General features: G+C 42.6%; 1 protein-coding gene across 2 annotated transcripts in view; it reads right to left on the bottom strand.

Moving 5' to 3' along the window:
- Positions 1-645: 645 nt before the first annotated feature.
- Positions 646-15,638, bottom strand: part of RNF152 (ring finger protein 152) — a 44,940-nt gene continuing 29,947 nt past the window's right edge. The window contains exons 1-4 of one of the 2 annotated variants that reach the window (XM_071552990.1): positions 11,808-11,859; positions 11,648-11,703; positions 6,023-6,112; positions 646-5,740 (exon numbers count right to left, since the gene is read on the bottom strand). In XM_071552990.1, the coding sequence (XP_071409091.1) occupies positions 4,946-5,557 (612 nt within the window). In that variant the 5' untranslated portion in view covers positions 5,558-5,740; positions 6,023-6,112; positions 11,648-11,703; positions 11,808-11,859 and the 3' untranslated portion in view covers positions 646-4,945. Of the gene's footprint in view, positions 5,741-6,022; positions 6,113-11,647; positions 11,704-11,807; positions 11,860-15,638 lie in introns of those variants that run through there. The other variant, XM_071552991.1, reaches the window with a different exon arrangement.

Raw genomic sequence — 15,638 nt, 5'->3', positions numbered from 1 at the left:
CTCTGGACCTTACCTAATCCCTTGAATTGGCTCTGATATTCAGGAACATGATTAGCACAAAAAATAGGAATTATTTAGAACTACAATAAAAATGTATTTAGGCATAAGGAAATGCCTGAAAAATGCATTAAACATTGAATTTCACTGAACTTGGTAATTTTTTTCATTAGAGATGCTCAGGGCAACTTAAGAAATGTCTTGAAAATTGTTCAACTTGAGGCTGAAGAAAGCAGCTTTGCTTGTTGACACAAGCATGCAAGAGCTAAATCGACAAAGAGAAAGAACATGAGCCCAGCTGTCAAGCCTACAGTGTACAGCACAATAAAGGTCACTATCATACTCTAAATCCATTGCAGCATTTTTAAACAATCTCGTCATACTAAAGCTCTTGCAAAAAATCTTTGCCTTCAGGGCCAGCAGATCCTTCAACAGCCTCCCAAAAGCTGCTGGGATTCATTTGCTGCCATGCACCTTCTTCCCTCCCTCCCCTCTCCACCCAGCCATAGAAAAAGTCTAGAAAAAAATGTCAAGCCACGCTTTCTGTGCGATTGCATTTCAACCCCAACACTGACTAGAGAGGTGTTCATTTGACATCTGAAAGACGCCTGCAGTATTCACACAAGTGTCTCATGACAGTAGGCCACATTCCCTGGGGTTGGTTTAGCTTCGGATGGTGGGTACACCTCCATTCCATGCATAGGAGGAAGCAACATCCTCTGCTACCTGGCATTGTTGTGAAAAGTTCAAGGGAACAGCTTTTGATACTGGGACATCTACAGAAGAGCTCAAACCATGTGAATTGTTTATGATTTAGCCCTGTTGTGAATGTAACAAAACTAGTGCAACATCAGTCTTCTCTACTCTGAATTCAGACAACTCCAGAAAAGCATTTGCATTATTATAAAAATTTGGCTGCCCAGGGCTCCAGCGATAATATGACTGGGAATGGGGGCTCAAGGGGAAGGGTGAACCAGCATATCAGTGTGTGCAATACAGGCTTGAGACAAGGCCAATAATCACTCACTTCCATAAGCAAAATGTTTACTTAAAATTTTTAAGGAATTTGATTAGAGCAGAAAAAGAAAAGTTGTGTGGCTCAGTTGTCATCAGCTGTAATTCTGAATTCCACAGTAATTAAAATATGAATGACCTTTTGTGATTTACCAAAACCCATACTTTATATTTTGACTTAAAATGCTGACTGCTGAATTTCAGACACTCCCTCATAAAATACGGGGCAACTCTGCCAAATTCCCTTCCATGCTCTTCATTTGATGACAAAACAACAGAGGTACCATAATTCACTTGCTATCATTTTTTTCCTGCTAATGTTTTATTCAGACTGAGCTTCATTAAAAAAGATGAAACTTTGGACTCATGACTGCTCCATGTTTACAAAACATACAGGCTCCTTTATATCTTGGTTAAGCATGAACAATCACTGAACATACTATTTCCTAAAAAAATCCTGCATACTAAAATTGCATATTTTGAATTTTTAAAATTCACTAAACAAAATTTCGCTGAATGAAACCTTAAGTCTGTTTGCCAGCAAAGTACAAGCCAACAATAGATTTTGGGACCATCCAGGAAAAAAACTTAAGCTAGACCCCAACACACACATCCTTCCCATTAAACAAGTAAATAAATACACATTCAGACAGAGTAATGTGCTCTAAAAATGCAGGTGCACATTTTAGCATAAGTTTTGGTTTCTCAAACAGTACTGTGTCACAGTAATTTTCCATCCTTCTTTTTGGTGGAACTGGGCAGTGATTTCTTACTGGATACCAGAGAACAAAAACTAATGGGAACCTGATAATTTTGACAAAAGTCCAAATGTGCTTTTCCACAGACAAAAAATTACAAAGACAAAGCTGTTTTTTTAAAAATAATAACAAAAAAAATAGCAGTATTGCTTTTTAATGGCAGGTATTGAACCAAGGAATGGGACAGACTGCACTGCATTTTTAAAGTAGTATGACTATCAACATACTTGAAGAAACACTTTAACACTATACATTACAACGAACTATTTAGTTCACTTCTACACAAGTCAGCAAAACGCCAGGTGATCTAACATGTATGGCAGCTGCAAATTTAAAATGATAGTCACAGTCTAAAGCCAGAACAAAAATTTTTCCAGAACTCCTATTTATAAAAAGGAATGAACATACACACCATGTGCGTACACGCAGGCAAAAATCTTGAGGCTTTACTTATTGCTCTTACACAAGGCTGCAAGCAGGCAAATGTCTGGATCAGAAATTAGGTCAAACATGCATTTCAGCAGGCACAAGAAGTACAGGAAGTTCCTATTAATTAAACAATGTACTGTGTTACGTAGTACAGGATGGTATTCTGCTAATATAATAGTTACGTCATAAATACCAGCTAAACTTCAGGTCTGCCTGTTGTATAATGTGTTATGCAGTGTGGTATTTTAACCTAATTTCTGATTTCTCATGATTCTTTACCTTCCATATAGGGATGAAGAGGTCAGTTTTCAAGACAACCATTATTTGCAAACCTTGGCCTCAAGAGCTTCAGTCAGACAGGTATGGCTGGAAGAGGGTAATGTTACCATCACTGCCAGGACCTGCTCTTTGACTGCCTTGCCCTTTTGTGCATTCACTGACAACTCTGATAACCAAATCTAGAAACTGGTGCAAAACACCTCATTGCTGTTCTCAGAGCATCTTTCACCTATGCCCTATGGTCTTGGCAGACCCAGCAATTGCAATGGGATAAGGCAGTAGAGGGTTGAGTCCTGTACCTGATCACTTCCTCCAGAATCCTAAAAAAGGCAGAATTTTTTTGTGAACTGGCTTTCCTTTACACAATAAGCAGTGTAGCACAGATGTCAGTAGAAATCTGCCTACCTACTGGCAACAAGAGCCGTGCACATTCACAAGACACATTTGGGAATACCTGCTGTTCCCTACTGCAACCAAATGAAACATGCTGCAGAGGTGTCCATGTAATTACAATACTCACAAGCCAGGCTCAAAGCATACTGCACATGGGCCTTGCACAGAAAAGGCATTGAATGTGTTATCTGAAGATTTTTTGTTTTTTCTTTTTTTGCTGTGCTATATGTGTACATGACAGTAGAAAAATCAGGACAATAATTCCTCTCCATACATGACCAAACACACACCATAACAATTAAGCACCGTATATTCTATTCATCAGTCAACAGGAATCAAGGAAGAAAATGGTGGTTTAGCAACAGGGGAGGAAAGAAATCCAGCATGAAGTTAGAGGTATGTTCCTGACAGAAGTCCTAGCTGAGAATGTTCATTGTGAACAATCAACTGGATTTTGCGACATAACCAGAAAACCAAGAACGTCTATGGGGCCAACTTGGGCACTGCATAGTCAAAACTATGTTATAATATGGCATTGAACAATCTCTAAATATTAGAAAGAGCAGTTGGTAGATGACAAGAGGACACACTTCAGGGAGGTTATGCTTTGTACTTGCAAAAAGAAGCAGTTCCAGTCAACAGATTTTTCTGTCTTATTAAAGGTCTGTCATGTGCCCCCGATCCAATCCTTAAATCTCACACAAATTTAAGCTTTTAAACTTGCCAAATACCCAAATTCACACTGAGCTCTATTTTACTTACAAGCAGTACTACTAAAGCTAGTGGGACTGCTTAAAGCAAGGTGCTACTGCAGTGAACATTCAGGAATTTGCCTCTTCCCAAGAAGTGAACTGCAAAGGACTGGGGCTTTATGACACACGTGGTGGGAGACACTTCCAGTGGTTTTTTTCAAATCTGTCCTTATGAGCACTAACAGTTATGAGACTGAAACATGGGAAGGGCTCTTATGCTCACCCAGACATTCTGACACCAAGACAGCCTCAGTGGTTTAGGAGGAGTAGCCCACCCAGTGGTTAGGTTGGCCTGGGAGATGCAGAGCTGCATCATCTTGGAAATAGGTAGGCAAAATATGCCTTAATTCTTTAAAAACAATTAAGAAAATCCAACCTCTAGAAAATGAAGAACAATTATGCTATCACATCCTTGCAGGAGTCCTAGGACTTCTGATGACCCATTTCTTCACTAATGGCTATGGAGGCCAGGTCATCAGGAAGTTTGCCAGACCAGAGGTAAAACAGCATGTCCAATGTTTACCATGCAAAGCCGTCCTTCACAAGAAGCCAGTTAAGCAGAACTGTTTGGCTGCATTTTTAGGTATTCCTCCTAGCCCACTCTGCTTCCCCTTCTTGAAAGCTCCTTCTAATAAAAGATGCTGGAAATGCCACTTCCCTGTAGTTGGAAAAAAAACGAGGAAAAAGAGACACAAAAAACCAGATACCAATGAAGAAAATGATTGCTTGTAAAATGCTTCCTTTTAAAAACAATTTTACAACTCCCTAACTTGGTTTAATTAATGTGCAGTTTAAAACATACAAAACACCTACCAGCTAAACAATTTCTTGGTTTTACAAGTCTCTCTCCCTCCCCCCATTAAAAAATAATGCATGTGTGGACTGGTATTGAACATCTCATACAGCTGCATGCCAGTTCTTATCAGATTCTACGTGGAGCAGTTCTGATTTTTATCTACTGTGTGTAAAGAAGAGCCCATACTGTATACTTCACAGTACAACCAGCTACACAGAGGTCTTTAATCTTGTAACACAATAAGAAAGATCACTGTAAAGTTGCAGTCTCTCTGATAAATGATTATGGTGATGCATGCAGTCCTCCTCAGAGCCACTGCTGCCAGACACGGGACGTCATTTTCTCCGCAGGCTGCTGAGAGGCCTGATGCCACACCTCTGGGAGCCGCAGCCAGGCCACACACCACTTGCCCTGGTGCACAGTGTCCTGCAGTCACTGGGGAAAGCTGCAGTGAATTGTCTCACTCGATACCACCACCACCAACCCAACCCAATCAACCCCCGGGGGAGCACAGTCCACTCCCCACCTCAGCCGCAGGAGATCACCGTGAAGCGCTTGGAAATGCATGACATGTTGTGGAGGACAATGCCCAGGAGAAAGACCAGGACGCAGGCCACCAGGATCACAGTGCACACCCCTGACCAGGTGGAGCTTTTCACAGCACCTCTCTGGTCCGGCTCCTCTGCCCCCACCTCAGCAGGAAGGCCACCCTGCAGTGGCTGCTGGTCTGCAGGGATCGTCACCACTGTCAGGGACTTCTGCTGGCTACCAGGCAGGAGGCGGCAGCCAATATCTCCTGGCAGCAGTGCCCTCTCCTTGGAGAGGGGCAAGGGCAGCATGTAGCACCCATTGCTGGGGAGTTTGATGAAGACAGGGGTGTGCTCTGAGGTGTGGGGGATTGCAATGACAGCGATCACTTCAGGATCATCAGGCAGCTGTGACACAGAGTACCCCGGAGGCAGCTTGGTGATCCCGCGGCACCAGGGGCAGCGCAGGTCCTTCTGGCTGGTCCTCATCTGCTGCAGGCACACAGAGCAGCAGGTGTGCTTGCAGTCCAGCAGCTTGGGCCGCCGGCGAGGGCTGTAGTAGTTGAAGCAAATCTGGCACTCCAGCAGAGAGTCCTGAGACAAGGTCTCCATGGCAGCTGGCACAGGGAAACCTTGGGACAACGTTCACACAGGCACCCCGTAGGCAAAGGGTAGCAGCCTTCCAACCACTTCGCAGGGAAGCACCCACCTTCCTGATGCTGCTTCTCCTCAGGACAGCACTGGGCAGCAGCTATGGAGAGCACAGCAAAACCTCTGGCCTGAACTTTTCAGTACCTGAGAGAAACAGAAAAATGTGAAGGAAGAGATTACTCACAGGAACTGGTGGGAACAAGAGCATACAGCTAAGCGGGGATGAAAACTTGCGCTGACCTTGTCATCTGGTGGGAGAAACAAATTTGCAACACTTAGCTAGAAAGCATCTTACTATTGGCTTCACCAAACAGCCCAATAGAAAACCTTCAGGTCTGTCATCACCAGGTCTCTTTTTCTTTTCCCTCTCCAATTTTCCCAACAATCAAATCCCCATCAACCTACCAGTCTGCTCCTCACACTTACATTTATGCCCATAACAGAGGCGGCTGTAGTTCATTAGCCAAGTCCTTCAGCAACTCCTTCCTGTCATATTTTCAGGACTTTTCAGCCTTCCTGCAACACAAAAATTGTTCTCATTTAATCCTTTAAACTCCTGAGGATTTTTGGCTCAATTGCATGAAAGGTGGGGGAAAGAAAAAGTGTGTTTAAATGGAAGCATTTCCACAGGCTCCCGCACTTATGCCTGTGCATGAACGAGCAACCAAGTAACTATACCAATACACCTACACTTGTGCATAATGAAAACAAATGGCATTATTTTCAGGCAGATTGACTGCGTGCCTAGTTTCACAAGCAGCTTGTTGAGCACAGCCTTCTGCAACATAAACCTTTTCACTGATGAAAACCTCACCTGAGACTGTGTTCAGACCCAGGACCACTAATGCCACAAAGAACAATCTGATAATGCACTGAATTAAAAGCAAATTGTTACTAATATTGTTCCAAACTACTCCTTATACATGGATTCCTTCTATAATTCTCATATCCCCATTTATATTGCTTTGCAAAAAAAATGCATGTGTTTATTTTCACAGTGCTTTGTTTAGCATTATTTGATTTTAGTCACTCCAACACATGATTATTATGAAGGGGTGACATTTTTACAACTTTTTGCATTGCCTTTTTTGTGTTATTTGAAGAAGTATCTGCCTGAAATTGCATCCAGAGAGTATGACAAAGAAGACCCAAGATATTTGCATGGTGATCTTTGATGTTCTCTTCTTGTGAAGTTACTGTCAAACTAGAATTAAAACCTGAGGACTACAGCTGTCAGAGGACTTCTTCCTTTCCATACAATAATGTCTTGCTCTTCTCCCCAGATCACAGCAACTAGGTTGCCACATACTAATCGATGGGTGAAATCAGTAAAACAAATAACATAGGTCAAAAAGAGAAGGCAGGCACAGATGTGAGGTTTGCAATGCAGGACAGCACTCTGGACCCCACTGTCCTGTATCCTGCAGTATTTGAACAGGGCAAACAAAATACATGTCATCTCTTCAGATGCTAACAACTGATATCACCAACACTGGTAGAACTGGCCCTGCTGCTGATTTTGTAACAGCAATGGATTTTGGCTCACAAGATGCTTCAACAAATACACAGCGACAATCCTGACTCAAGAGGGAGAAAGAGTTGCGGTTACAAAGGCAGAAGCTTCTGAAACACATATAAAGCTGCATGGGGAAACAGCACATGCCAAATACTCAAACAGCATTTTTAGGATACTATGCCTCAACATGGCTCAGAGGTCACCGTTAGGAGACACCCTCACCAGCATGAAGCCAGCACTGGTTCTGCACCACCTGCTCTGCACCAGTGCTGTACCACACTAGGCATTTAACAGGTACTCCATGTGCAGGGGGAGCCGGACACTGACACAGAAGGGGCTATACATCTGCTGCCTGAGTGCAGGCCACACCAAAGGAAAGTGCAAGAAAATGAGGAGAGGTTTTATCTTCTTTATTCTATTCTCCATTACTATCTCCATATCCCTATGGCACAGGCACACACAAAGGAAGACCATCAGAAAGGGGTAGACATGCTAACAGACTAGCATGCAGCTGATAGAGAGTAACGCCAAGACAGCTATCCACTACGCTGGGCAATTCCTGTCTGAAAAGAAAAAAAAAACCAGAAACAAATAAACAAACAAAAAAACACATTAGGAAACAAAGGGCCAGACTAGAAATTAGCTATAGAAACTCCAGATGGAGCCACTGAAGCCATGATCCCATCTGCAGTCACAAGCAAAACCAGCAGGTTTGTATTTTGGACACAAGCATCCAATACAAGATCTTCACAGTTACGCATTGTCCAAGTCAAATTTGAGCTCAGATATTACAAGACACAACTCTCATCAACAGTATCTGCAAATCTATTAAAAAAAATCCAGGTACAACTATAGTGCAGTATTATTATGAGAAAAGGACCCAATGCCTAGAAATTAAGGCTTATCATACATATGCTAAGTAATGCTGTGAAGCATTTCTCCAGAAGATCAATGTTTTAAAGCATTAGTACAACCTACAGGAAGAAACAGGAAAAGAATGGAGCCAAATTAAAAGGTTAATATAGAGCTTACCACCTACACGACATAAATTGTTCATACATTCCCAAAATATCTAAAGTAACATTTGTAAGTATATTGTGCCCAATTAGTAGCAACAAGCAGTAAGCAGAAAGATCACTAGGATTCCTTCAGAAGGTGACTAAAGACAAGTTAAAAAGTAGCCACAGACTCTAACCCCTTAGCCCTTGCTGACACTGCTTTTGTTCAAAGGTTGGACATGCAGCTTCATGGGTGCAATATAACTTTATTTCCAACCACACTGAAAGTTCCACAACCCTCTTGCACTCTGCCACAGCTCAGTTTGAGGACAGAAGAAAGTCAAGCCATCATCTACAGTCAGAATCAAACTGCATAGTATCTATTTGATAAAAATTTTGCCACACATAGTTAGGAAAGAAAAAGCCATGGGAGCTCTCTCAGTACTCTTCTACTACTTCACTTTAATAACTATGCCAGGAGCAGCAGACTTACTCTTGGACAGGGCACTGAACTCTGTAGTTTGTGTTCAATGCACATTCACACCAGCTCAAAGTACTTAGCTGTCACAAGTGAGTATCTCACTCAAAGCTTACTCAGACTGCACTCTTTTCTGTGCCTCAAGCATGAAGACCAAAAGGTATTCAGGCTGTGCTACCATGAGCCAAAACTGTTGCTGCGTCATTATTTGCTCTTCACAGTGATGCCCAAGGTGGGCAAGGGGACTGCTGACAGGAAAACCGAGTAGTGGAAAAGAAAGCAGAAAATATGGTCAGGGATATCTGCAGGTCTCTGCAAAAGAGACAGTGTGCATTTATATGTGGATCAGGGCATGCATGTGGAAGTGAGGGCTGGGGAGTACGACAGTGAAACCACACACACAGACAGAAGCAACTGCAGCTGCAAGTCTGGCACAAATCTGACAGCTGGAAGCTCTTCAGGACTGAGATTTAACTGGTAACACAATAAAAACTAACTGGATATGAAAAATCCACAAGCTCCAAAACTCATGTGTCAGAAATGTGCAGCAGGAGCAATGGAAGCAAGAAGCCCATGGAACGAAGCATCAAGAAACCTCTCTCTATCTCTCCCACACCCTCTTTCCCTTGCTGTGCATCTGCCTAATATTCACAAGGTTGCCACTGGCGAGCAAACTGAGAGATTCACAAGAAGTTACAGAGACCCAGGGAGGAAACTGCAAAGCTGATGATCCCTGCAGCAGGTGGTCAAGGTAAAGACAGATGGCTCAGTGCACGGCACAAAGGTCCTCCTTGCAGATTTGAGCTGCCCTCTGTACAAGCCACAAGACATAAAGATTTGAGAAATGATGGTATGACTCAAGAGCAATAAAGCTCTGGAGAAAAAAACATGTATTTCAGCTGTTTGTCAGTCACAGTATCTGTTCTGCCAGCACCTTGTTGGAGGCTACAGTGGAGCCCCAGGTTCTCTTTGTTTGGGTGAGCAGGAGGTCAAGAATGCCATGGCATCAGCTTCCTACTCCCCAAGAAGCAAAAGGGGCATTTGTTGCTCTTGCTGTTTGTCACTTCCCAGCACAATGTAGGGAGGTGCTGCAGGAGGTAAAGGTTCATGTAGCTGTAACAGCAAGAGGAAGAAAGAAGAGGTTTGCTCTGCACAAAGCCTAACTATAAACTGGTCCCCAGCTGGCCACATCAGAAAAGACAGCTATTTTTGGAACCCAGTACAAAGGAAAACGTTGGACATCCATGATGCTTGCTGTACAAAAGTCAGAGAACAGATAATTAATGACAAATCCTCGCCTAGTGATATATTTTTTGCTATGTAAGGAGAGCCCCAGTGATATTAAGCAATCGAAACCACAACCTTGAAGGGGTGCTGCCTTCACTGAAAGACTTAGAACTATAATCACACATAGTACCTAACTTACTAGGACCCAAAATCATATTAACTTGAAAGCCCCCAAAATATACTTTAATGATGCCTGTGGAATCTAGTACAATTCACAGAATATTAAACATCATATCGTATTTTGAAAGACAGGCTTTGGGGCATGCTGATGTAGTTAACTGATCACTGAGAGAAAGGCTCAAAAACTTTGCACAGACTTATGCACAGATTTAGCCATGATCTACTTGCTGTACACCAAGGTTATAACAGACTTCCAGCAAGGCAGCGCATTGACAATCTTTCACCTTTCTCAAGCAAGGTTCATTACGCAAACTCCCCAAACACATTAAGAATTCTTTGACAGTATTACTGAGTATGTATGATTTATGATGAAGAAAGATTCATTCATTTCAGCTGCCCTTAGGCTGTAAAGAAGATGGGGTGAGGAGAGTGCTCTTCTCAATAGGGGAACTGATTGTAAGAATCATCTGCTCACAGATAAGCAATGAAATGTGTGCTACAGTCACTTCAAACTAATAATGAGGAGGAAGGAACTTATTTAATATTTGGAAGTATTTTTGCTACAATAATTCAGCATCCATGAATGTTTTTCACAAATTCATGTTTGGACAAAACACTTTGGGGCTACTGCAAATTATTTCCCCTGAATATCCTTCACTTAATGATCCTATTTATTTTTAGGCTGCTCTGTAGCACTAATTACCATAGTAACTGAGAACAGCACAACAATTAATTATTGCATTCATCACAACACCCTTATTAAAAGAGAAGTATTATCATCCTTATATTCTTTCATCATCTAAGAAAAGAAGTGCTGAGGGATGAAGCAGTTGGTCCAAGGTCATGCAAGCACCACCCAAATTGCCTCAAATTTCCTGGAAAACTTCGTCACAGCTCCACTTTTCACCTCATGAGCCACAGGGCAAAGGTGACAGATTTCTTTTCTGCAACATAGCTGAGAAACCCAGAAACCTAGGTGTTTATCCCCAGCTGGCAGCAACCCCATGTCAAAACTGAGATTTTTGGGGGGTTTTCATTGAACATATCAGCTTTTCCACAGATCATGAAAAATATGAGAGCCTGTGATCCAGAAGCTAAGTATCTCCATGGACACCGTTCATCCACCATATAGATTACAACTGACAGACTGTATAAATTTTGAGGGACATAAACACAACAATAAGACAAAGTAAATCCATTCTTCTCTCCAGAATTACCTATTTTCCAGGAATCTTTCTCTAGGCCAGGCAGCCTACACCCACCACCCTTTCCATTTAGTTATTCACAATTGCACAGAAGTATTGCAGAACAAAAGGCTTCCTATTTAGCCAAAGCCTTAGCCAGTGCAAGCTATCGGTGCTCCTTTAGCTTTCTTTTAGTCCAGCCCTTGCCAAGATGAGCATCAGGTATACATAGTCACAGGTGCATAAAGCCTCAAAAAGTAAAGCTGAGTGAAACATATACAAGCCTAAAATATCCTATGAACCAGCAACCAGGGGATCCATGCTGATGAAGTGAGAATATCCTCCGGATGATCCCGATGGTACACAACAAACAGGACACCAGTTGTTCTGCCTTTCCGGCAGTTGAACAATCAGGGGTGGATTATGAAAAAGGAGCCTATTTGCAAGGTATCATTTCACAGCATTTACCTTAGAAATTGCCACCAGTCAGCTCCAGAAAGAGGAGACAGAGGTAGAAGGGTCACCTACAGGAATGCAACAACATGTAGAAGTTAATGGTTTTGGTGCAAAAACAGATTGGCCGAAAACACCAACTACTGATGTTTAGGGAAAACAGAGAGAAACTCACATGTCACTCTGTGTTCCATTTCACATCACCAGCTGCGCTGCTCCCTCCTTTTATCTGCAACTTTGACACGTCCACATTCCCTGCCTACAAAGACCTTATTTTGGTCAAATATGACCAGGATAAGCTGTACTTTGTTCCAACAGCAAACACTACTAATCGCCTGCAATATGCCAGGTCAGCAAACCCTAAATCCGAGGCAAAACAGTCCGGCTATGCTCATCAGACAGTTTCACATGAGATGCTTTATCAGAGAAAAACACTATTTTGAAATTAAAAATATTCCACAGAAATATGCCTATTTCAGACAGGCAGAGACAGAAAGCAAACAGCTTTCCTGCCCACTCAGCCTCTCAGTAGCCCTCTGTGCAGGTCATCCTGGAGCAGGTGAGAGCGTGACCCACTCCTCACCAGCCCATCTCTGACATGTCTGCACGTTTTTGACGTCACTTGTCAAGCTGCCCCACAACCATGGTTCCCTAAATCTCCCAGGCTCCTTCCTGCCTGGCAGAGCATATGGGACCCCCAGACGAAGCTCTGCCCTGCTAGGAATGTGAAAGTACTCCTCATCCCACTCCTGCGATCTCTTACGTTCTAGCATCTCTCTTCCTGCACGAAGGGACAAGATGAGAGACTTGACTGTGGTTCTAAGACATCTCAAATCTGAAAATTGCCCAGCACAGAGTATTAAAAGGTTCCCCAAAATTTGCAAATAAATCAGATCTCCATCATTCAAAGCATCAGAAGGGATGATGCTATAGCCCACTCCCAGCACAAGACTTGCCAAGGCCATTAGCAGTTCTTCAGTTTTGTTGGCTGCTCTTAATTATACCTCAGTCTTAAACCCCATGGTTAGAGGAATTAAAAGTCAGCTTTTTCCACTACCAAGTGAGAGATCTATTTGCCATTCAACCGGATATCAAAATGAATGGCGGTAGAAGGAGAGGCATGAAAATAATTCTATCCCTCATTCCCTGAACAAAAGTACCAGTAGTTAATTATGATCAGAACATAAGGGACAAGTGGTTAGGTATTTGGCAAAGACAGATTTAGAAACTGCTACCCTAACTTAAAGTAACATCACAAGTTAAGACTGAGGCCAAAATCCCATAATTACCAGAGGAGCTATAGGTGCTAAACTCATGCTCAGTAACAGCTCTTCAATGCAATGTAACATCTTCTTTCTAAGGGATTTCCATTTAGAGCAACATGACAGAATTCTGTGGCCTTCAAACTCCTGAGACAGGTATGAAGCATCTGATCACTTAAATTACAAATTTTACTCTCCCATTAGAGCTTTATGCTTCATCTGCCATTAACAGAATTTGCCTGATCCCTAAACAGAAACTTAATTAAAAGATTCTTCCCTCCCTCCCCTAGGGATCTGGTATTAGAGTTACAAAATACACTATCAAAAAACCCCAAAAACATTAATTTTAACTAAAACTCAAATGCAGACTTTTCTCACTGATATAGGTCAACGGGTAACTGAGCAGGGAACAGCTTGAAATTAGTCTATTAAGACACTATGTAATTAGAGAGAGTGCTACAGCTCTAAGGTCATCGAGTGGGTTTACATAAAACTAGGACAAAATCTACCTGCCTACGAGCCCAAATAGAGGGGAAAGGAATCAATATTCACATATTCAGATACTGCCTATACAATGCAAAAATTGAAAACTCAATTTCACACTTACCTCAGGAAACAAAAGCCTTTAAAATGAGAGTTTTAATTGTTGCGACTGCTCTGTCCTGTCGGAGGAGACCAAGTGGACGAAGAGTTTATTAAATGGCGAAGATATTACAAGCGCTGGGTGGATGAGGACGCGGAGGTCCAGAGCCTGGAGAACCTATGTCGTGGCTGAGTCAGGACCATGGGGGTTTTAGGAGTTACATGGACATATCCCCAGTTTGATTGTTATGTACCCCAAGATGGCTACCCCAGTCATTTTTCCCTTAGTCATCCCTATCCAAGATTCTTCTTCCCACAAACCCCTAGGACATTTTCCCGCCAACCCTCTCCTGATTGGTCCTCATTTGGTGCAATGCACCAGTCTCCTCATATGGTTATGTTTAAACTCGGTTCTCCCATTGGTTCTTCCTTTGTTCCTCCCCTTAATTTGCATGCTGCCCAATGAGGTGTGTCACTCCTCCCTGTCTCCTCCCCTTACTCCGCCCCTGTTCTAGAAAGTCCCATGCTACCCTATATGTCTGGGCACACCAATAAAGTTGCTTCTTTTCATGGACTCTTGACTTGTGTGGACCTGTTTCTTTGGGGGCCTGTCGCCAGGTCAGGAGCAGGAGGAACCTCCCTGAGCTTTGAAGGGGCTTGACCCTCGGGAGCATGTACTTTTGCTCCTCGAGCCCTGCTCCTTGTAGCACAACCCCAATTCACCGTATCGGTGGCCATTTATAATCCACTGATACTGTCCTGCCAGCTCATACACCCCACACCTACTTAACATGTTTTGTGCTCTCTGTGCACACCCAGCACAGTTTCCTGAGGACTTGATTGTGCGACCCACCTCACTGAACAGCTGCCTTCACATGGCTGTTCTCAAGGGCTGAGACAGTCTACAGTTTGTTTTCTTTGGGTTTGGGAAGGCTCTGTTTCTTTTTTTGCTTCAAAAAATGTGGGGGAAAAAGCACAAGAGATCTATGGGAATCAAAGTTGTACATCTTTTATGTTGAAATAGATGGCATTGAGAAACTAGAAAATATTTTATTAGAAGCACACAAGTAAGAAAATTCTCTTTTTTCATTGACCACAAAAAGTAGAATAAAGTCTAAAAGAGATTACAAGGGCAGTGGGAGCTTTTTTCATCTTTTTATCTTTGTCCTGAAATCTGGAAAGTGGGCAGCACAAAGGAGTAAAGCCCCCTCCCGGTTTATCAAGAGAGAATATGTAACAGCAGAACCACCACTTCCAAGAGTTTACCTTCACGAGTGGAAGACAGCCAACTAATATGCCTCCTCAAGGTCAACGGCTGTATCATTTTGTAATGCAGACAAATAGTGATCTTCGTATTTTTGGCCTTTGATGAGCACTACAGCTACTCCAGGTCATAGTACTGGTCATTTTGGTTTGCAGACTACACCAAAAGGTACTGGAACTGATCCAAAAGCTCCTTGCTTATTGGAAACTAATCATTCACCCTGTAACATTCTGTCAGTTGGTAATATCAATACCCCCCCCCCACTTTCTGAATTTTGGGAACAGTCCAACTCTCATTGCAAATAAGGATCACAAGCAGTCTTAAATCAAGCCTAAACTGCATACATATTGATGATTTCCTATTTCATGATTTATCTCTCTGTCTTTACACCGGCAAAATCCTCTGAGGAGATTTAGCAGGCTGTATCTGATAAAAAATTTCTTCCAATGCTTTTCCAAACCACATTTCTACCGGTGACGATGAACACATGACAAGCACCAGTTCAAACAAATACAACACATGTGACCAGACATTAGCCACAGAAGTTAATGGGATGACAACCAGCTCTCAAGGTCAGTTGCACATTTACATACTTAACACACATCAACACAAACCAACACAGAATATGGTGCCAGCAGATATAGGCAGATCAAGGTAATGTCCAAGTGCTGACACCTTTGCTTCTCCTACACCATCCTGAAAACATGCAACCTGAGGAAAAACAATCAATCCTCCCAGAGCAGCTGCAACTAAACAAAATGGTTGCAGACCAACTATCCCAATCAGCTACATGCCGTCACTCAAAGCCCCAGTACCACCAGGTAAAACCACAGATTACTGGTGAGGCAACAAACTAATACCAGGACAGGCTCTCAGCTCCCTCCTTGCCCATGGACAT

Source organism: Pithys albifrons, chromosome 4 (genome assembly GCF_047495875.1).
Source record: "Pithys albifrons albifrons isolate INPA30051 chromosome 4, PitAlb_v1, whole genome shotgun sequence".
Taxonomy (NCBI): Eukaryota; Metazoa; Chordata; class Aves; order Passeriformes; family Thamnophilidae; genus Pithys; species Pithys albifrons.
Note: the sequence above shows the minus strand (reverse complement) of the source record. Positions and strands in the feature narration are given on the sequence as shown.